Source organism: Schistocerca americana, chromosome 10, assembly GCF_021461395.2.
Source record: "Schistocerca americana isolate TAMUIC-IGC-003095 chromosome 10, iqSchAmer2.1, whole genome shotgun sequence".
In the NCBI taxonomy this organism is placed as follows: Eukaryota; Metazoa; Arthropoda; class Insecta; order Orthoptera; family Acrididae; genus Schistocerca; species Schistocerca americana.
Window position 1 is genome coordinate 102,781,115 of NC_060128.1, and position 23,784 is coordinate 102,804,898.

General features: G+C 44.0%; 1 protein-coding gene across 1 annotated transcript in view; it reads left to right on the top strand.

Annotated features, from left to right (window-relative positions):
* Positions 1-23,784, top strand: part of LOC124552274 (C3 and PZP-like alpha-2-macroglobulin domain-containing protein 8) — an 842,473-nt gene that overhangs the window by 678,520 nt on the left and 140,169 nt on the right. The window contains exons 12-15 of the mRNA XM_047126553.1: positions 8,657-8,717; positions 8,868-8,981; positions 18,836-18,986; positions 21,127-21,321. Coding sequence (XP_046982509.1) covers positions 8,657-8,717; positions 8,868-8,981; positions 18,836-18,986; positions 21,127-21,321 — 521 coding nt within the window. The remainder of the gene's footprint in view (positions 1-8,656; positions 8,718-8,867; positions 8,982-18,835; positions 18,987-21,126; positions 21,322-23,784) is intronic.

Below are 23,784 nucleotides of genomic sequence, written 5' to 3' on the forward strand. Positions count from 1 at the left end.
ATGCTCTGAAAAGCTAACCATTTGCATATCACAGCATAGTCTTCTTGTCGGTTAAATTTCGCGTCTGTAGCACATCATCCTCGTGGTGTAGCAATTTTAATGTCCAGTAGGGTATATTTACACCAAATTCTGAGTCGTAACTATAAGAAATGTGGGGCATTATTGAACGACCCTCGTATAATTACTAGTCTACAAATCACGTAAGTACTGTTGTAATGTTTTTCAGTAAACCATCTGCAGTCAGGAATAGAAATATCTGCTATTGGAGTGCACGGTGTCTTTTCCTTTGAAAGAAGAGACGCCATACAGATCCCACAGCTGTGAAACCCTACGTAGATTGAATGGGGTTGGCTGCTGACAGCTGTTAGCGGGGCATTGAGCGGAACCAGCGGCGACGAGTGAGACGTACCGAGATAGTCCGTGTATTTGCGATAACGCTGTGTCCCAGATGGCTCAGTGGTTAATGCACCTGCTTACAAGGGAACCTCCCTATCGGCCCCCCGTCAGATTTAGTTATAGGTTGGCACAGTGGATAGGCCTTGAAAAACTGAACACAGATCAAACGAGAAAACAGGAAGAAGTTGTGTGGAACTATGAAAAAGTGAGCAAACTATACAAACTGAGTAGTCCATGCGCATGATTGGCAACATCAAGGATAATGAGAGCTCAGGAGCGCCGTGGTCCCGTGGTTAGCGTGAGCAGCTACGGAATTTTAGGAGATTTCCGTTACCTCGGCAGCAAACGAACTGATGATAGGTGAAGCAGAGAAGATATAAAATGGAGACAGGCAACAATAAGAAAAGAATTTATGAAAATAGGAATTTGTTAACACTGAATGCCATGTACAGACACCAAGTCGCATGTGGGTGGCCTGTCCCAAGGATGGGAGAAAGTTGGTTGCGAACTCCTGAATGAAGAGCAGTTTGAAATGAAAATAGAGGATTAAAAGAAAGTCATGGTATAATTGAAACTTACAGCGTACATAGAGGGTCATCCAGGCTGGAATGTTGAGACATTCACCAGATTCAGTGTTTGAAAAATACGGAAAAGGAAGGAGATATAAAAATGGTTCACGTTTGAATCAGCTGGTGGCTGGTTGGCGAGAGTTGAGACAGAGGGAGATGGCATAAGGTCGAGTGCTCTGTCAGGAAGTTGGAATGAAGCCAAGAGTACCTACTCTGTCAGGAAGCTGGACCACAAAAGAGAAAAGCCAGTGACTGTTTCTCTCCAGAACTCTCCAGCGTCCACACATGTGACCCACATCCCACTCTCGCTATTGGCTAAATCTATGGCACGAATTCAGCAGCAACTTTTTACTGTATCGACTTACGGAAAAGAAATTTATGGCACAAGCCTACTGAAAGAAAGGATCAGCTAATTGGACACTTTCTGAGGCATCAAGGAACGTGAATTTGGAGATGGACGGTACGTGCAGCATGTTTCGTTAGTCTGCTCGCAAACTGTGGTGAAGATTTACTATCCTGAGACTTATATTCTCTTGTCTTTCACTTGATGAATAGCACGAGGGCCGTTTCAAAAGTCCGTGCAAAAATAAAAACTACTTACGTGTTTGGGGTAAACGTTTTTTATTTTTCGACATAGACGCCTTTTAGACTTGTACACTTCGTCCAGCACTGTTCTAATTTGTTGATCCCTTCCGAATAATAGGAATTGTCCAAGTCTGCAAAATAGCTATTATTTTTTGCAATCACCTCCTCGTTTCAATGAAATCTTTGTCCCGCCAGCCATTTCTTCAAATTGGGGAACAAATAGTAGCCCGAGGGAGCCAAGTCTGGAGAATAGGGGCGATGTGAAACGAATTGGAATCCTGTTTCCATTAATTTTGCGACCACAACTGCTGTGGTTTGTGCTGGTGTCCTTTTCCAGATAGTCGATGAGGATTACCCATTGCGAATCCCAAAAGACAGTCGCGATAACCTTTCCGGCCGAAGGAATGGTCTTCGCCTTTTTTGGTGCAGATTCTCCCTTGGTAACCCATTGCTTAGATTGTTGTTTGGTCTTAGGATTATAGTAATGTATCCATGTTTCATTCGCTGTAAGGAAACGACGCTTAAAGTCCTGCGGATTCTTCCTGAACAGCTGCAAAAAATCCTTGCAACACTTCACACAATTCCGTTTTTGGTCAAGCGTCAGCAATGGTGGAACGCGTCTTGTGGATAACTTTCTCATGTCCAAATGTTTATGCAAAATATTATGTACCCGTTCATTCGAGATGCCCACAGCACTATCAATTTCACGCACCTTAACTCTTCTGTCATCCATCACCATATAATGGGTTTTATCAATGATTTCTGGAGTCGTAACCTCCACAGGGCGTCCAGAACGTTCAGCATCACATGTGCCCATATGGCCACTACGAAAATTTAGAAACCACTTATAAACTGTTCTAGTCAAAGGTGCAGAGTCACTGTAATGTTTATCAAGCTTCTAGTTAGTCTCCTGAGGCGTTTTGCTTTCATAAAGTAATGTATAATCACCATACGAAATTCTTGAAATTCTTTTTCGCCCATTTTTTGACAATCACTCGACTGCCTTGATTCACACGAATGCTAAACACAAAGAAATAGACCAATACGGCTGAAACTTGGTGTGCGTTCTTTCCAAAAACGCTACTAACTAAACATCACCTCGATAAGCGCCAGTGGTGCCATCTGTCGGACTTTGCACGGACTTTTCAAACGCCCTTCGTATTTAAAAGTGCCTGGAGACCATAATCTGACATTTCACCTTGGTTGCTCGGTGCCTGGCCAGGGTGTCACATAAGTAGCAGTTGACTAAAACATTAATCTCTGCAGCGTTTACTTTTTATGTTGGGCTTTGGCCAGCAACATAAAAGAAAAGATTGATATTGATATGATTTACTGCACTTAAACAGTGAAAGCAACGTGCAGTCTGAAAGACTGCTTGATTCTTTTTGTGTTTTGTTAATAAAGGCGGTGGATGCCACGTCTACAACTGAGCACTGCCAAGATGTAATAAAATATTACCTGGAAATGCATATTCTCCTTTCCTATGTGATGCCTGGGACAGCATTGCAGAAAATAAATTAAAAAAAGGGATTAGTGTTATGTGATTCCTCTACTGTAAACTCCACAGATTTTATAAAATGGGGTAGAAAATGTTCAAATGTGTGTGAAATCTTATGGGATTTAACTGCTAAAGTCATCAGTATCTAAGATTACACACTATTTAACTTAAGTTATCCTAAGGACACACACACACACACCCATGCCCGAGGGAGGACTCGAACCTCCATCGGGACCAGACGCACAAAATGGGGTAGGTCTGATAAGAAAACAATACCGTTGACAGACTGCTTTTGTATTTCCTTTTATAAAACACAATGAATAAGTATCAGTACACACATGCACTACGCGAGAGAGAGGGACAGGCAAAAACATTTCCACATTATGACATTCCTTTTGCATTAACAATCAGCCAACAATCTACCCCCTTTTTTGTAACTCTTATTTTTCTTTCACTTCCCATATTGAAATCCACAAAAATATTCTTCTTTGTGTTGCAGTATAATTTTTAAAGTCCCATTGTGTATTTCAATGATTTACACTGACATTACAAGCTGCTGTTTATTACCCACTCATTTAGACTCAGTGCAACCCGGCCTCCACTAGCACTTCCCATGCTTGGCAACACAAGGTCACACAGAGTGCCCATCATTGGATTGCTGAGCCATCTCGAATCACAGTGTTTATGAGAGAAAAGAGAAAACCCACATATCAGAGCATAATTTTGTACAGGGTGAATCACAGTTTGTTAGTGTGAGCAAAATAAAACAAGACACGGTGACTGCAGTTTGGGATCTATGCCATAGGTTTTCCATGAATATGTCGACACAAAATCATAACAAGTGTTTCTTATTAATATGTTATTTAACTCTCAACCTCGCTGGCCACGGTGGTCTCGCGGTTAAGGCGCTCAGTCCGGAACCGCGCGACTGCTACAGTCACAGGTTCGAATCCTGCCTTGGGCATGGATGTGTGTGATGTCCTTAGGTTAGTTAGGTTTAAGTGGTTCTGAGTTCTAGGGGACTGATGACCACAGATGTTAAGTCCCATAGTGCTCAGAGCCATTTGAACCATTTTTTTGAACTCTCAACCTCTTTGATACTATTGTTATATGAAATGTTAAAACGGTTTCAGAATACATAAATCACATGTTTATAACTTGTAGCACGAGATTGTGGGCTCATGAAGTCAAACAAGTGTACCAAGAGGTGTTTAACTGTTTGCATAGATCCATCATCAGTGAGGTAACCACAATCAGCAGCGGCATATTTCATAAAACAGACAACTACGTGTAGCAGATTACAGGTGTACATAAAATGAGCTTTGGTGAGTTCAAGATAATACAGTGCAGTCATATTCGTAATGTGACATCTACATAATCTCTTTCCACAATCCAGTGATGAGTGAATGCAAGAGCTACATCAGCGTCAAAAGGAAATTAAATTCCTTTTGACGCTGATGTAGCTCTTGCATTCACTCATCACTGGACTTCTAAGGCTTTTTGGATTCGTTTGGCGTAAGCTTTCCTCTGACTTGAATTTTCTATAACTATGAGGCTATTAGCGAGTTATCTGAGACAGTATCTTCCATATACCTTGTATCTTTCAATTAAATACAAATTTTCACTTATACTTTAAAACTTTTATTCTCAACATATACCATGCATACATACACTATGTGATCAAAAGTATCCGGACACCTGGCTGAAAATGTCTTACAAGATCGTGGCGACCTGCATCGGTAATGCTGAAATTCAATATGGTGTTGGCCGACCCTTAGAACTGATGACTCGCTCCACTCTCGCAAGCATATGTTCAGTCGGCCGGTGTGGCCGTGCGGTTCTAGGTGCTTCAGTCTGGAACTGCCTGACCGCAGGTTCGAATCCTACCTCGGGCATGGATGTGTGTGATGTCCTTAGGTTAGTTACGTTTAAGTACTAAGATCTAGGGGACTGATGACCACAGATGTTAAGTCCCTTAGTGCTCAGAGCCATTTGAACCATACGTTCAGTCATGTGCTGGAAGGTTTCTTGGGGAATGGCAGCCCATTCTTCATGGAGTGCTGCACTGAGGAAAGGTATCGATGTTGGTGGATGAGGCCTGGCATGAAGTCGGCATTCCAAAGGTGTTTGATAGGATTCATGTCAGGAACCATTACAGAGATGTTATTGTTGTGTAACCACTCCGCCAGAGGCCGTGCATTAGGAAGAGGTGCTCGATCGTGTTGAAAGATGCAATCGTCATCCCCAACCTGCTCTTCAAAATTGGGAAGCAAGAAGGTGCTTAAAACTTCACTGTAGGCCTGTGCCGTGATAGTGCCATGCAAAACAACAACGGGTGCAAGCCCCCTCCATGACAAACATGACCACACGATATCACCACCGCCTCTGAATTTTACTGTTGGCACTACAAACACTGGCAGATGACGTTCAATGGGCATTCGCCCAACCCACACTCTGGCATCGGATCGCCGCATTCGCCACCGCAATTTAACACTCCACACAACGGTTTTCCACTGTTTAATCGTCTAATGTTTACACTCCATATACCAAGCGAGTTGTCGTTTGGTATTTACCAGCATGATGTGTGGCTTATGAGCAGCCACTCGACTGTGAAATTCAAGTTTTGGGATCCACTTGCAATGGATCGTGATGGAGTTTGGAATTCCTGTGTGATGGTGTGGATAGATGTCTGCATATTACACATTACGACCTTCTTCAACTGTCAGTAGTCTGTCAGTCAACAGACGAGGTCAACTTGTATGCTTTTGTGCCGTATGTGTCCCATCACGTTTGCACTTCACTATCACATCGGAAACAGTGGACCTAGGGATGTTAAGGAGTGTGGAAATCTCATGTACAAACATATGACACAAATGACGCCAGATCACCTGACCACATTCGAAGTCCGTGAGATCAGCGGAGCGCCCCATTCTGCTCTCCCCCCCAAGTCTAATGACTACTGAGGTCGCTGATATGGAGTACCTGGTAGTAGGTGGCAGCACAATGTACCTAATATAAAAAACGTATGTTTTTGGGGCTTTCCAGATACTTTTGATCAGATAGTGTACAGCTGACTCCCCTTGATGGGAATGAATCCACAACCTTCAGTGTGTGTGCTCATTTACATCCCACCTCCAGCAGGAATCTGAAATTAGTATGGAGGACATGAAGAGGGACTGTGGGTAGGTGGGACCAGTTGGGACAGTGGTTCAGCCGAGATGTGTGCTGAGACAGTCTACGTAACTATGACAAACATTGTGTCTGAGTGGCAAAGTGGTTGACACAACTGCTTAGTAAGCAGTCGTTATGAATCAGCATTGTGCGAAATTATAAATTGCTGTAGCATGAAAATGAGTATGGCTTTGGTGTTGATTCAGGTGAAGAGGTCCCACAACACTACTGTGACCCGAAGTGAGACAATAAAAGTATTATTACGTAAATTGAAGGTGTTGGGGGGGGGGGGATAAAGGAAAGGAAAGGAACTAATGAGATCAGCTGCATCGGGAATTCACAGGGGATTCCCTACACTGGTACGATGACATCACAAGCAAAACAAATGCTTCACAACAAACATCTACAGTCGTGGACAAAACGAGTGAGACTCCTCGTCTTTTCGTTATGTTAATCTGCACAGCTTTAAAGTCTGCTACACAGCATAACAGGCAAGGCGACGAAGTACTACCAACATACTATGTGCAGGCATTAAATTGAAAAACTATCCGAACTTTGTCAGTCTGTTTTCATTCATGGTTCAAATGGGTCTGAGCACTATGGGACTTAACATCTGAGGTCGTCAGTCCCCTAGAACTTAGAACTACTTAAACCTAACTAACCTATGGACATCACACACATCCATGCCCAAGGCCACCATGGCCTGCTCAATCATGGCATGGTTATGACTATAGTAAGCTGATTAGTGTGTTAAACACGACACCTAAATATAAGGTATAAATCGAACAAGAAACGCTAAGTAGTATGAACCGTACTAATAAAAATGAATTTCAGCTTATCCAGATAGCATAACTGTTTTAGTAAGACAATGTACCCCAGATCGTTACGAAGTAGCAAAATATTATGCGCATTCGGCCACAAAACTGTCTGTGTCAACGTCGAGACCAGTCATACTGGATTACCGTTGCTGACCTACCATGGAAGTGTGCAAATTTAGCAATGTGTGAAGATTCATAACGAAATTCAGGTAAAAATCATTCAGTGCCACATGTATGTCAATTCCGTTATTGACAGAAGTGGAAAAAGTAGGCAGTAACAAGTATGAAATTCTACAAGCTTTTCATATTTACATCTACAGGGGTCAGGTACAAAATAAAGGTAGAAATAAAACGTACTGGGAACGACAGAATTTCTTAAAATTGTTTTACTAATAGTCTATCTGCCTCCATCGAAACTAGAACCGAAAACTAACACCTTTCACTACACTAGCAGACAACCCAGGCAAACAGCCCTCTATTATTACCCAAGACATGAATAAGCCGGCAATTTCGCAATGAAAATGGCAAAATGATCTGCAGTTTCTGTTGCATAGAGCTTTGTGGACTCAAAAAAAAGAATTTTCTACCTTTATGTCACCGCTTATGTGACAATCATTCGGGATGTTTATCGAAATAACTAAATAATGTTATTATAAGTAAATTTAGTAGGATAATTCTGCCCCACCTCAGAAAATAAACGGCTACATAGCTGCCAAATGTATTCTACAATGTTTCAAATTCTCCATTAGACTCACCACAGCCATAAAACGTTCATTAGCTGAAGCGATTCTTGAGCTACCTACAAATGGGAATGCTCGCACTTATAAAACGTGGTGACATTAATACTGGGATCTGAATTACCACGTGTATAGGCAAATGGATTTTATTTGAATTCCTGTTAACGTTATTTGGTTCGAAAGCATAGCTACGAGTAATATGCTGATGTATGGACTGCAACTAGGACATTTCGAATAAAGAGTAGGGGGAATTATTTATGCAGCCCTCATCTTCAGTAACTGTCGTTGCTATTTTCGTTGTTAAGATTTTGTCACCTAAATCGGTAAAAATGGAAACCTAGTAGTCTCACTTTCTTTACCTCTATCTGTCTGTGCATAGTATGTTGGTAGCACTTCGTCACCTTGCCTGTTATGCTGTGTAGCAGACTTTAAAGCTGTGCAGATCAGCATAACAAAAAGGCTCGTTTTGTCCACGACTGTACAGACAGGATGTATCTGTTGTGGACTCTACCATTGTTTAAGCTTTAATCATTGTTTAGTTCTTAGAAATTCGAATGTGGAAGTTTGAGCGATGAGGGAATAACTGTTTCACATCAAAAATAAGTAAATGAAAACAAATAAGAGTGGACCGTACTTGTCCTTCACAGCAGCCAGTGGAAACTGTAGAGGGAAAGCAATGGTGGAATACATTAGTCTGCTTCAAATGGGTGTAGGTTAGAGTACTTACGCAGCGATATACAGTGTGACACAGGAGAGCTAACTGAAACCAGTACACTTCCATTACTTTACTTACAAGTAGCTAGAACCCTCATTGTGCCACTACTAGAGTCGAGCAGTGGTATCCACGACTGATATACCATGGTGTGACGCTGCACTGTGCAGCGGTTCGCAGCAGCAGCACCGGACGTGGGCGGCGGCACCGCCGGAGCCGGGCCAGTGGACGGTGCGCGCGCTGTCGCTGCCGCTACCGCCGCCGCCCCGCGCCGCCCACCCCACAGGCGCCTCCTCCCCTGGCGCCGCCCCCGGCGCCTCGCCGCCCCCGGGCGCCGCGCCAGGCTCAGGGCGCGGGCTGCGGCTTTCGGCGCCGCTGCAGCTGACCGTCTTCCGGTCGCTGGGCGTCGCCTTCTCTCTACCGCCCACGCTACGGGTGGGCGAGACGGCGCAGGTGGACGTCCGCATCGCCAACAGCGCCGCCTCCTGCATGGACGTGAGTAGCTCCAGGAACTAGCTCTTCCCCCGATTACTGAAGCTACGAGGCGATTCAATAAGTACCCACAGTAGGAATGGAGACGACTTTTTCCTTTTTCTAAAGCAAATTATTTGCTTCACAAAGAACAACACTTTCTGCCTGGCCTGTTATTGAATATTGATGGATGAGGAACAGCCTTGTCTCGTTGGCAAGGGTATCCGAAACCAACTACACAACACGCACCCAAACTGTATCCCTCCACAACAAATAACACAGTAATGTGTATACTGTCAATTACACTACTGGCCATTAAAATTGCTACACCACAAAGATGACGTGCTACAGACGCGAAATTTAACCGGGAGGAAGAAGCTGCAGTGATATGCAAATGATTAGCTTTTCAGAGCATTCACACAAGGTTGGCGCCGGTGGTGACACCTACAACGTGCTGACATGAGGAAAGTTTCCAAGCGATTTCTCATACACAAACATCAGTTGACCGGCGTTGCTTGGTGAAACGTTGTTGTGATCTCTCGTGTAAGGAGGAGAAATGCGTACCATAACGTTTCCGACTTTGATAAAGTTCGGATTGTAGCCTATAGCGATTGCGGTTTACCGTATAGCGACATTGTTACTCGCGTTGGTCGAGATCCAATGACTGTTAGCAGAATATGCAATCGATGCGTTCTGGAGGGTAATACGGAACGCCCAACGGCATCGTATCACTAACAGCCGAGATGACAGGCATCTTATCCGCACGGCTGTAACAGATCGTGCAGCCACATCTCGATCCCTGAGTCAACACATGGGGACGTTTGCAAGACGACAACCATCTACACGAACAGTTCGACGACGTTTGCAGCAGCATGGACTATCAGCTCGGAGACCGTGGCTGCGGTTACCCTTGACGCTGCATCACAGACAGGAGCGCCTGCGATGCTGTACTCAACGACGAACCTGAGTGCACGAATGGCAAAACGGCATTTTTTCGGATGAGTCCAGGTTCTGTTTACAACATCATGATGGTCGCATCCGTGTTTGGTGACATCTCGGTGAACACACATTGGAAGCGTGTATTCGTCATCGCCGTATTGGCGTATCACCGGGCGTGAAGGTATGGGGTGCCATTGGTCACATATCTCGGTCACCTGTTGTTCTCATTGACGGCACTTTGAACAGTGGTCATTACATTTCCGATGTGTTACGATCCCTGGCTCTACCCTTCATTCGATCCCTGCGGAACCCTACATTTCATCAGGATAATGCACGACCGCATGTTGCAGGTCCTGTACGGGCCTTTCTGAATACAGAAAATGTTCGACTGCTGCCCTGGCCAGCACATTCTCTAGATTTCTCACCAATTGAAAACGTCTGGTCAATGGTGGCCGAGGAACTGGCTCGTCACAATACGCCAGTCATTGCTCTTGATGAACTATGGTATCGTGTTGAAGCTGCATGGCAGCTGTACCTGTACACGCCATCCAAGCTCAATCACCCAGTCGTATCAAGGCCATTATTACGGCCAGAGCTGGTTGTTCTGGGTACTGATTGGTACGGATATATGCACCCAAATTGCGTGAAAATGTACTCACATGTCTGTTCTAGTATAATATATTTGTCCAATGAATACCCGTTTATCATCTACATTTCTTCTTGGTGTAGCAATTTTAATTGCCAGAAGTGTAAGTATTTAACATTGGAGGGTGTTGTATCTTTACCATCTTTATTACCTATATGGAAATGTTCTACTGGGAAAACAAAAGGGAAAGTAACACAAACAAATTATTTATCAACGCACTGGAAATAACATTTCACAACATTGGGATAATATAATGGACTGGAGGAGTGAAGCAAGACAGAGAGACCGAGCGAGGTGGCGCAGTGGTTCGACACTGGACTCGCATTCGGGAGGACCACGGTTCAATCCCGCGTCCGGTCATCCTGATTTAGGTTTTCCGTGATTTCCCTAAATCACTCCAGGCAAATGCCGGGATGGTTCCTCTGAAAGGGCACGGCCGACTTCCTTCTCCATCCTTCCCTAATCCGCTGAGACCGATGACCACGCTGTCTGGTCTCCTTCCCCTAAACCAACCAACCAACCAACCAACCAAGACAGAGAAAAGAACAATATACTTTACAACAAGCAATATAAGTTTTAAAATAATTTTTAAAGCTCAAGATGGTTGTTTTAGTGATATATTTTTATTCTATTATAGACTTGCCATATTATAGTGTTTTGTCGTTTATAAAATTACCATTTCTTAATGTAGCTAGATGTGTAAGAAAGGTATAAACATCGTAAATTCTAGGTGCGAAACGAGAGCTTTGCTGATGACTTAGCAGCGATCAGAATAATCAAAATAGGTCATAGAAAAACTATGAAACGTAGCAGCAAAGGAAAGTAACCAAATATTTTGTATGGAAACCCATTGCATGGAATATCAATATCAAAAGAGCGGCAAAGTCCTATTTGACGCTTAAAATGGGCGATGTTTCCATTATCCTCCTTCAAATATCTTGGAAACATATTAGTCCATTAGGACTGGATAGTAGAGCAAATCTAGGAAAAAAAAACACGATACTTCAAAAGGAGTTTGGAATCACATAGAACAAGTACAACAAGAAAGTAATACTGTGCAATGCTAAACAGCCACATAAAAAGACAGTTCTTTCACCTAAAGCATTATATACATCAGCGGTGATTACCATTGGAGGGCACTTTAAATCAGCAAAAGTTGGAAAACAGGAGTCCGGAAGTCTTGCGGAAATATGTGTGTTGCCCCCACACAAGAAAACAGAATTTGAGTGAAGAATAGAACCTCTGACTTCTAAACGCACGAGGGTAATCCCAAAAGTAAGATCTCCTATTTTTTATAAATACAGAAGTTTGTTTGTGTGGCAGTTGGTCACACTGTTATGAAGAGAGCTTCACGCGCTGTGTGTAAACATGCGCACGCCGCGCTGAGGCGCTTGGCGCTTGGCAGCCGCTGAGAATGGAGCTCCCGTTGGATGTTACCGCCAAGTGCGAATTGTGCGCAGTTATTCGGTTTTTGAACGCAAAGGGCACTGCGCCGAGAGAAATCGAACCCCTAATTGACGGAAGTGTATGGTAAGTCGTGCATGGACGTCAAAAATGTTCGTAAGTGGTGTAGAGAGTTTGCGGCTGGTCGGACCGAAATTCACGACGAACAAAGGAGCAGTGGACCGTCAGTTTCTGAGGAGACAGTGTTGAAGGTTGAGCAAAGCATGCGTGAAGATCGGCGGATCACCCTGGATGACCTCTGTAAGCTGGTTCCTGAGGTTTCCCGAAGCACCGCTCACAGAATTTTAAAGGAAACATTGAACTACCGGAAGGTGTGTGCAAGATGGGTGCCACGCATGGTGACTTGAGGACCACATGCGGCAACGAGTTGATGCTTCCCGCGCGTTTCTTCACCACCTTGCAGCCGAACAGGACAAATTTCAACTGGTTCAAATGGCTCTGAGCACTATGGGACTTAACATTTGAGGTCATCAGTCCCCTAGAACCTAGAGCTACTTAAACCTAACTAACCTAAGGACATCACAAACATCCATGCCCGAGGCAGGATTCGAACCTGCGACCGTAGCGGTCGCGCGGTTCCAGACTGAAGAGCCTGGAACCGCTCGGCCACATCAGGCTGCCAGGACAACTTTCTGGACTCAATTGTCACAGGTGACGAAACCCGGGTATACCACTTTTCACCAGAGACTAAGCAACAATCACGTCAGTGGTGGCATCCTTCTTCGCCAAAGCCCCGGAAATTCAAACAAACACAGTCTGGAGGTAAAGTCATGACAATCGTTCTTTTGGGATCGGAAAGGGGTATTGTTGGTCGACTTTATGGCCACTGGGACCGCAATTAACGCTGGCAGGTAGTGTGAGACTCAAACGAGCAATTCAGAACCGAAGAAGAGGAATGTTGAGCAAGGACGTACACATTCTCCATGACAACATTCGCCCACATATCGCTCGGCAAACCGTTGCTCTCCTGCAACAGTTTCAGTGGAACATAATCACCCACCCACCCTATAGTCCTGACTTGGCGCCCAGTGACTACCATCTGTTCACTAGGTTAAAAGATCATTTGGCCGGAAAGCGATTCAGCTCCGACGACGAGGTGCAAGAGGAGGTTCATAACTTTCTGAACAGCATGGCGGCGAGCTGGTTTGACATGGGCATACAAGAACTACCCCAGCGTCTACAAAAATGCATCGACAGAAGTGGTGATTATGTCGAAAAATAGCTAAATGTTCAAGCTGTATACTGATGTAAGCCATTGTAGAAATAAACAGGTCTATGTACTTATAAAAAAAAATAGGAGACCTTACTTTTGGGATTAACCTCGTAAATATATGAGTTCACTAATCCTGTACCCAATAGAAACTCTGTAATCATAATTATAGAATGGATAACTATTCTGCTCACCTGGTCCCAAGGCTACTATTCGTTCTGTTCCTCTTCACTACTACACTAGTGAAGGTTTTAGAACAGAATATTAGTTGCATGAATCATTGTGTCTCAGTTTTGAAACTACCCTCTAGGAAATTATTAACATGGAGTTGGCTCAATTTCCATTCTAACATCTAACACATAGCTCGTTCTCGACGATGACCTATCCATTTGAGAAGAATTTATTACTGGCGGCCCATCCCTATATACTTGGGAAGTAGAAAATAAATACAGTAAGCCACATCGTCGAATGTGGTGCTGCAGCAAAGAGCGATAGTGCACTTCACGCAGTTTTGACGCTAGAGCTCTTGATGAACAAGCTTCTGTGTTGTCGCGTTGCAACAGTATTTTCTTCTTCTTCAAGTGCAGTCATTTTTTTCTTCACTTTCTTGTCAGCTCTGTTCCATTTTCTAAGAAGTCTATGAGTATCAACTTTTCGACACGTTGGAACAGATTCACGAGAAGCAGTCGATTGTTTTGATTGTTGCATGTTTCCCGGATTATCAAGCGGTAGGAGCGCAATGGTTGAGACGCTGGTGTCACATTCGGCAGTTTCTTGGTTCAAACCTCATGTGACCATCTGGGTGCAGGTTTTCTGTGAATGCTGGGATGGTTCCTTTGCAAGGGTGTGACCGATTTCCTTCCTTAGTCCGAGCTGGGCCTCCATCTCTAACGACCTAGCTCTCGAAAGATGATGGATCCCTAACTCCTTACTTTAGATCCCAGTACAGTTTTTCTAGAGTCTAGTGATGAAGAGATCATAGACGCTAACAGGTAGACGCAAAAAGTCTCGTCTATATCACTCCAAACTCAGTTTCGAAGTTTGTTGTCCACCGAGAGAAATCGTGGCACCTACAGAGCCAAAATTTATTTCGCCACTAACTTGTCATGTAAAATCCTAATTGTCATTCCTGACGGCACGGCAGACCTAATGCCCTGCTACTCGTGCACTTTCATTCAATAGTGAGTTAACATCAAATTTTGGACCTTTTTCAACACGTTTTTCAGTAATGTCTCCTGCAGGGCAGCTAGAACGATATTCACCCAAATCAGATGTTCGATCACTTTTTTATTCCTTGAACAAGTATTTAACTGTAGTCAATGATGGTGAAGATTTCCGCTCTCATCTCGTCACACAGCTACCAACCCAAAAGCAAGAAGTGAATCACTTTAAGACCCAGAAATTTTTACACCTTGGGTTGCATTACCTGATAGCAGACAATTAACTGCTCGTTCAGGTCGGTCTCTAGAGACTATTATTAGTTGAACTGCGGTGTTCTGGATGCTGAGGAATAGGAAATTATGCCCAGGTTTATAGAGACCAGATATAAAGTATTTGATCAAAAGTATCTGTAGACCCAATATGTAATGTGGAAGTGACCACTAACCGTCGTAAGAGCTGGACCTGGCAGTTGTAAAACGAGGTTGTTGTCATTATGTTGTCAGCAGAGAAGCGGTGACAAGAGAATGCGTTGGTTAGGGAATCTCAGTGACTTCGAACATGGACTGTCTAACACTTGCAAAGTAGGTTAGAAATCAGATTAATAATGTTGCTCACGTAGCATATGTTCGCTTTATCAGGCAACAACAAAGTTATTGACTGTGGATGGTATCGTCAGAATCGAAATCATGAAGTCACTGTAAAAAAGTCATTAATTTTGGCACTTATCTTGAATGGATTGCCGGCCGCGGTGATCTAGCGGTTCTAAGCGCTCAGTCCGGAACCGCGCGACTGCTACGGTCGCAGGTTCGAATCCTGCCTCGGGCATGGATGTGTGTGATGTCCTTAGGTTAGTTAGGTTTAAGTAGTTCTAAGTTCTAGGGGACTGATGACCACAGATGTTGAGTCCGATAGTGCTCAGAGCCATTTGAACCGTTTTTTGAATGGATTCCCACGTAGATTTCGTCGAAGTTGTTATGGCTCATCTTGTTGATTCTAGGGTGATTCCACTTTGACTGCTAGAAGGTCCAGATCTGTATTTTAGCAATATTTGAAGAACTAACAAATGCGTTTTTCAGGAAATTCTTAATCATCAAACAATCCCAGATCAGAACAATGGCACGGTAGAAATAATTTTTGACTTGGTGTTCACGAGCCACATTTTTATTAAACTTCTTGTAAATTCACATATACTTCTTCTTAATTGTCACATCATTAAGAAAACAGTTTTTTATCAATCTTCATATATTTAATTTCCACTTTAACCAAACACAAGACTTGATTGTTCTTGTACAAAGCGAAATAACAACTTAACTTCTGCAAAGTGAAACAGAGACTGCTCTGTGTGCATTCGCGCCAAAACGGTAACAAGTAAGTCAAAGATCATGACAGTCTCACAGAAATGAATACACACAAGAACCATATCACTGTAGTATATCGATACATCGGAGTACCTGTACATTAATAAGACCGAATGTGAATATTGTCACAAAAAATGTCTGCTACTTGGCAGGAAAGTAGTACGATATTACTGGTATCGAGAACTGGGGTTGGAGTGCCGTAATGGTCACGGAAATAAAGAACCACTACAACTGGTGACTTGAAATCACCTGAATGACAAATCCAGCAGTTCCTGTCAGATCACCGAAATTGATTTCTGAGTGACTTGGCTAGTATTTGAGTGGGTCATCGTCTGGGTCTGCCTAGTGCTGTTAGCAAGTGGGGTGTACTCAGCCCTTATGAGGCCAATTGAGGAGTTATTTGGCGGAGGTAGCGGCGCTGGTCAAAAAAACTGGTAACGGCCAGGAGAGCAGGGTGATGAGCACATGCCCTCCATATCAGCATCTGGTGACGCCTAAGGACTCAGGATGACACGGCGGCCGGTCGGCACCGTTGGGTCTTCAAGGCCTCTTCGGACGGTGTATGTATGTATTTATGAATGACAAATCCATCAGGAGCATTTCAACCGTTTAGAAGCCACCCAAGTCGATTGTTTGCGATGTGATTGTGAAGTGGAAACACGGAGGGACAACCACAGCCCAATCAAGACTAGCAGATCTCGTTTACTGACGCTCAGGGACCGTCGAACGATAAGAAGGTAGGTTGTAACACATGAAATCAGCAGAAGGATTCACTTGTGAATTCCAGAGTGCTACGAGCAGTCCTGCTTGCACTATGACTGTTGCGTAAGGAGTTAAAAAGTGGAGTAGAATGATCAAGCAGTTTCTCATAAGCCTCATATTTCTGTAATTAGTACTAAGTGATGCGTTCGGTGGTGTAAAGAGCGAAGCTACTGGACAGCGACTGATTGGAAACGAGGTGTCTGGAGTGATGAATCGCGCTGTGCCCTGGGGCAACTCGATGGAAGGCTTTAGGTTTGGTGAGCGGCTGGAGAACGTTGCACGCCATCATGAGCTGTGCCAACAGTGAAGCACACTGTGAGTGATGCTCCCATATAAGGGTGGTTTTCGCGGTTAGGAGATTTTACAATACTTTGGAGGAACAGTTCAGAGTCGGTGACTTGCATCAGCTTGACTATGCTCCAAGTCATAAAGCGTACCCCTGAGGTAACTGCCTCTTGAGAATAACATTTATGGAAAGGACTGGCTCGCGCAGAGCCCTGCCCTCAACTCAGCACACCACCTTTGGGAGGAGTTGGAACATAAAATTGATTCCAGACCCCAGTGTCCAACATCGCTACCTTATCAGGTTGTGGGTCTTCAGGATGAATGGGTTGCCATTCCTCCGCAGACATCTCATTAAGAGCGTCCCCCACTGGATTCAGGCCATCATAAAAATGAAGGATGTGCGCATGTCTTACTAACCTCCATAGGACTGATGCTTGATAGTTCAGAGCTGTCACGTACATTGAAGTACACTACTGGCCATTAAAATAGCTAAACCACGAAGATGACGTCCTACAGACGCGAAATTTAGCCGACCCGAAGAAGATGCTGTGATATGCAAATGATTAGCTTTTCAGAGCATTCACACAAGGTTGGCGCCAGTGGCGAAACCTACAACGTGCTGACATGAGGAAAGCTTCCAACCGATTTCTCATACACAAACAGTAGTTGACCGGCTTTGCTTGGTGAAACGTTGTTGTGATGCCTCGTGTAAGGAGGAGAAATGCGTACCATCACGTTTCCGACTTTGATAAACGTCGGATTGTAGCCCATCGCGATTGCGGTTTATCGTATCGCGACATTGCTCCTCGCGTCGGTCGAGATCCAATGACTGTTAGCAGAATGTGGAATCGGTGGTTTCAGGAGGGTAATGCGGAACGCCATGCTGGATCCCAACGGCCTCGTATTACTAACAGTTTACATGACAGGCATCTTATCCGCATGGCTGTAACGGACCGTGCAGCCACGTCTCGATCCCTGAGTCAACAGATGGGGACGTTTGCAAGACAACAACCGTCTGCGCGAACAGTTCGACGACGTTAGCACCAGCATGGACTATCAGCTCAGAGACCGTGGCTGCGGTTACCCTTGACGCTGCATCACAGACAGAAGCGCCTGCGGTGGTGTACTCAGCGACGAATCTGGGTGCACGAGTGGCAAAACGTCATTTTTTCGGATGAATCCAGGTTCTGGTGACAGCGAGTTGAACGCACATTGGAAGCGTGTATTCGTCATCGCCATACTGGCGTATCACCCGGGGTGATGGTATGGGGTGCCATTGGTTAAACGTCTCGGTGACCTCTCGTTCGCATTGACGGCACTTTGAACACTGGACGTTACATTTCAGATGTGTTACGACCCGTGGTTCTACCCTTCATTCGATCCCCGCGAAACCCTACATTTCAGCAAGATAATGCACGACCGCATGTTGCAGGTCCTGTACAGGCCTTTCTGGAAGCACCAACTGAAAACGTCTGGTCAATGGTGGCCGAGCAACTGGCGCATCACAATATGCCAGTCACTACTCTTGATGAACTGTGGTATCGTGTTGAAGCTGCATGGGCAACTGTACCTGTACACGCCAGCCTAGCTCTGTTTGACTCAATGCCCAGGCTTATCAAGGCCGTTATTATGGCCAGAGGTGGTTGTTCTGGCTACTGATTTCTCAGGATCTATGCACTCTATTGCGTGAAAATGCAATCACATGTCAGTCCTAGTATAATATATTTGTCCAATGAATACCTGATTATCATGTGTATTTCTTCTTGGTGTAGCAATTTTACTGGCCAGTAGAGTAGTTGTCTCCTGGGTGGACAGCTGTAACACCCAATGCCTAGTAGGAGATTAGACATACTTGATACAGTGCATAGTTGATGCGTCATAGATCTGAGTTGTCCCAATTCGGAGCTGATGATGCTTCTGATGCCGACATTCATATAGCCGTCTCCAGTGTGGTGAGCTACAAGGAACCTGTGTCTGTGTGTAGAGATGAAATGTGTGCCTGCTGGACTGCAGGGTTTGGCACTACCTGGATAAGAGCCGTTCCACTTTGCAGGTGACGGCGCTGCTGTCGCTGACCGAGGGCGCCCACTTCGCCAGTTCGGGCCTGCTGTACGTCAGCGAGAAGCTGAGGCTGGGGCCGCACGGGGCCACTTCTCTGGTCGTCAGGGTAGTTGTCACCAGCCCGGGCGTCAAGAACATGACAGGTGCGTGCCTCCACCTCTCTGCTCCACCACACTGCTCTGCACCCACTTCATTACAGGCCCCCTGCTAGCGACTTTAGTTCACACTAATGATAGCCACTGGTAGGGTAACTCAAAGTGAGACGAAGGTTCCAGATTGATAAAACTGGGAAGCACTATATAATGCACAAGTTTTTATGAGATAGGTAAAGAGTGAAATAAATTTAAATGCCTTTCGGTGTTCACAGGCTGCTTTTCCAGTCACATTTACATCACATTCCCTTTCCATAAACTGAACTAAACGAAGATTTCGTTTTAGAAAGTAAGCAAAGGTTTCTGTGGTGACACCGCCAGACACCACACTTGCTAGGTGGTAGCTTTAAATCGGCCGCGGTCCATTAGTACATGTCGGACCCGCGTGTCGCCACTGTCAGTGATCGCAGACCGAGCGCCACCACACGGCAGGTCTCGAGAGACTTACTAGCGCTCGCCCCAGTTGTACGGACGACTTAGCTAGCGATGCAACACTGACGAAGCCTCGCTCATTTGCAGAGCAGATAGTTAGAATAGCCTTCAGCTAAGTCAATGGCTACGACCTAGCAAGGCGCCATAGCAATTGATAGTTATCGTATGAAGCATGTCTCATCAAGAACGATGTATACAAATGATGGATTAAAGTTAAGTATTCCAGCAGCTACGTACTTTTCTTTATAGCATTCATTACGTATCCTGTTTCAGACCTCACGCCATCCTGCGTGAGCTTATAGCGTGCATTTCGGCTTCCTCTCATTGTGTCTAGGCTGTCTTGTCTAGACACAACAGTTTCATTTTAGTAACTAACAAGTGCCAACTGTAGCATATTTCATACAATATTACTAGCAAATATTACCTTTTTAATTGCTCAAATGAAAGTATATGGTTCTGGAAACTTTTTCAAGTCTCAGACATGCAAATATGCAGACAGAAGTAACAAACGGCAATTTATACCAAGTCTGGGATTCGAATCCCTGTCTCCTCCACACTAGGCGGATGTAACCACTGCGCCATCCTAGAGCAGTGGGTTTGCACAACTGCATCGACTATCTGCTCTGCATCCCTCCTTGATCCAAATTCTCATTCACCGCTCAGTCCACTAGGTATTCCTCCTAAACTCGAACAGCATTATAAAGACTCTCGAAATGTATTCGAATTGTACCTCAGTATCGGACTAAACGAGGATCGTGCCAGAAACCTAGGCTTACATTTGAGGAGGGAAGCTGTTGTGCAAGGCCGCTGTGCCAGGATGGTGTACTGGTTAGCTCATCTGCCTAGAGAGCAGGAGGCCTCGGTTGAAGTCCCGGACTAGGCACAAATTTTTGTTCGTCACTTCAGTCTGCTGTATACACGATATTTATTCCAGAATGAGATTTTCACTCTGCAGCGGAGTGTGCACTGATATGAAACTTCCTGGCAGATTAAAACTGTGTGCCGGGCCGAGACTTGAACTCGGGACCCTTGCCTTTCGCAGGCAAGTGCTCTACCAACTGAGCTATCCAAGCACGACTCACGCCCCGTCCTCACAGCTTTACTTCTGCCAGTACCTCGTCTCCTACTTTCCAAACTTTACAGAAGCTCTCCTGCAAACCTTTCTTTCAGGAGTGCTAGTTCTGCAAGGCAAAGGTCCCGAGTTCGAGTCTCGGCCTGGGACACAGTTTTAATCTGCCAGGAAGTTTCACGATATTTATTATATGTTAACTTTGCGTGTGTGTGTGTGTGTGTGTGTGTGTGTGTGTGTGTGTGTGTGTGTGTGTGGGTGTGGGTGTGTGAGCCTTTATTTTGGGGGTGGGGGTGGGGAAAGGATGCCTAACATTCCTAAAACAATAAGTGCTTTCCTTACTGATTGAGGTAAATCAACCTGATGATGTAGTTGTAATCATCTGATATGCATAATGGAAAGACGTATAAGTGTGGCTAGTTACAGTAGTTTGTTCTTTCAACTGATATTCATTATGGTCTCAATCAAAATTGGCCACTATATCATGTGGAGTGCAGACATGGACTTAGACATAAGACAGGAATCTGGGGACCTTCACACAAGAGTCTCTCTTGCATTAGAAATGAGCATCTGGCGACCCTACCAGGAATCTCTGTGTCTCACTTTTACACAGTTTCTTCTTTCCTGCAGTGGAAGTGTCTGGATATGGTGGAGACTCGTGCAGGGACACCGGAGGCGGAAACGGCACGTCCCCAGCGCGCAGTGGGGGCAGCACAGGCAGCAGAAGTGCGCTGTCTGCCTCTGTGACACGCTCTGCTAGCACGCTGGTCACGCCGGAGGGGCTCCGCCGGACAACCACCGACAGTGCCTACTTCTGTGCCAATGGTCAGTAACACATTCATCTCATCCTTTTTTCTGCTCTGTTGATGTGATCAGACATGACTTCGCCTTGCTGTGCCTACCTCTTCATCTCAGAGTAGTACTTGCACATTATATTTCCAAACATTAGTCGCTTATACTCTTATATCTCTCTTTCTCCACAGTTTTTGTCCTCTACAGCTCATTTAGTACTAAAGAAGTTATTCCGTGATATCTTAATCCATGTCCTATGATCTTGTCTCTTCTTCACTTCAGTAATTTCCATGTATTTCGTTCCTCTGCAGAGAACCTCCTCACTTCTAGTCATATCAGTCTAGCTTATTTTCCACATCTTTCTAAAGCATGTGGTGTTTTTTTTTCGTTTCTAAAAAGATAATTATATTTTGATTAATTTATTATTCTCTTGTGAAGATTCAGAAATCTGTTGTCAATTTTGCACCAAAGACTTTTCAAACACTTCAGTACTGTATGTGATAGTTTATGTGTCACCAGAAATCGTTTGCAGCAGGCGTAAGCGTTCTCAAGATAAAGAACAGAGTTCGCATTGCCACTTAATTTATTTGTGTCGTGATCATGTTCGACCACGACCGGATATGAGACATAGCAACTATGAACAGGGAAACCTAAGGGACCAGACAGAACCGGATATTTTCTTTGCTATACTACACCACACATTAAAAGAAGTTGGATTTAAATCAGAAACAAGGTAAATAGCAATGCGCCTTCTGCCTTAACTACGACGTTTGCAGACATGCAGTCAGTCCCTGGTAGCTGTATGAAAACTATAAAAACACCGTTATTTCTGTTGCCATTAGTAGGAGATGGGTAGCACAGAAATACTTTAAGTAATAAGCAGGCACGACAGCATTTGAGAGCACAATAACCAATTTAATTACCTCAGTCAATATTGCTAACAATAGGCTCCGTACATTTCAATTTTATATCTTGCTGGCTGTTTCTTTAAATAAAGTCCTTTAACATTTTCGATATTTCATCTTAGCTGCACAAATAAATTCTTACATAACACTGCACAATAGTAATATTTTATAATAACTAATTAGTGATTGCAGACCACGCCACATACGTGTCCGCCGTCTTTAAAAAATATCACGACTGTGATAACAGAAGAGGATTACAATTCTTCAGCTGTCAAAAAATACGAAACACAAAATATCTCTATTGATACAGTTTATGAACAATTCGTGTTCTGCGCCGTGGCGCGTAAGGTATTCTTTGAAATATCAGGTGATCGCTGCTCAGCGACGATCTAAGAAATTTTTACAGGAATTGTACGGCTTTTATGAGCCTGCGTGGTTAGGTTATCGAATGTAAGTTTATTTAAGATATCGAAACAGATACTAATATTACAAGCAGTACTTCTAAAACACTGCAATTTACATCGTATCCTGTTTCCCCAAAGTCCATGGTTCACTTCCATACACTGCTGTGCTCCAGATATACATTCTCCCTCAAGTTAAGGCTGATGTTTGGTGCTTATAAACTCGTACTTCTTATTCGCCAGAAATATCCTATTTTGCCTGTCCTAGTCCGCTTCTTATTTTCTCCTTATTTCAACGATCATGTCTTATTTTCCTTCCAAGGTACCAGAATTCCATCGCTTCAACAACCCAATGCCCATCAAGTTTTATATTATGTTCATCGCTAATTTCATTTCTGCCACATCTCGTTACTTTCGTCTTTCTTCAGTTTAAGCTAAATCCATATCGTGTAGTCATGACACTGGTCTATCCATTCAACAGATTGTTTAATTCTACTTGGCTTTCGTTGAGGAAAGCAATATCATCAGCAAATCTTATCACTGACATCCTTTCACACTGAATTTTAATACCCTTTCTGAACCTTTCTTTTATTTTAGTTATTGGTTCTTCAGTGTGTAGACCAGTAGAGGTGAAAGTCTCCATCCCTTCCATGCCTTTTAATCCGAATACATCGTTCTTGGTCTATTACTGCCTCTTGGTTTTTGTACATACCGCATAGCATTCGCCTTTCCCTTTAACTTACACCAACTTTTCTGAGAATTTCGAACATCTTCCATCATTTTTCATTGTCGAACGCTTTTGCCAGGTCGACAGATACTGCACAAGTGTCTTGATTTTTCTTAATTCATGCTTCCATTAACAAGAACTGCCTCTCTACGACCAATACCTTTCCTAAAGCCAAACTGATCGTCATCCAATAATTCCTTAGCTACCTGTTTTGTATATTATTCTTGTCAGGAAACTGAATGCACGACAACTTGCCGATTGTTCGATAGGTCTCGCTCTACTACATACCAAACTGAATAGCCGCTTTGATGTCACTTTCGCTAATGATTTTAGAAATTCCAAATGATCTGTGTCTTCTGTCTTACTTGAGGACGAGTCTTCCAAACCTCTGTTATACTCTAACTATAATACTAAATCCCTGATGTCCTCCATACCGACCCCCATTTCCTCTTGTGTCACTTCA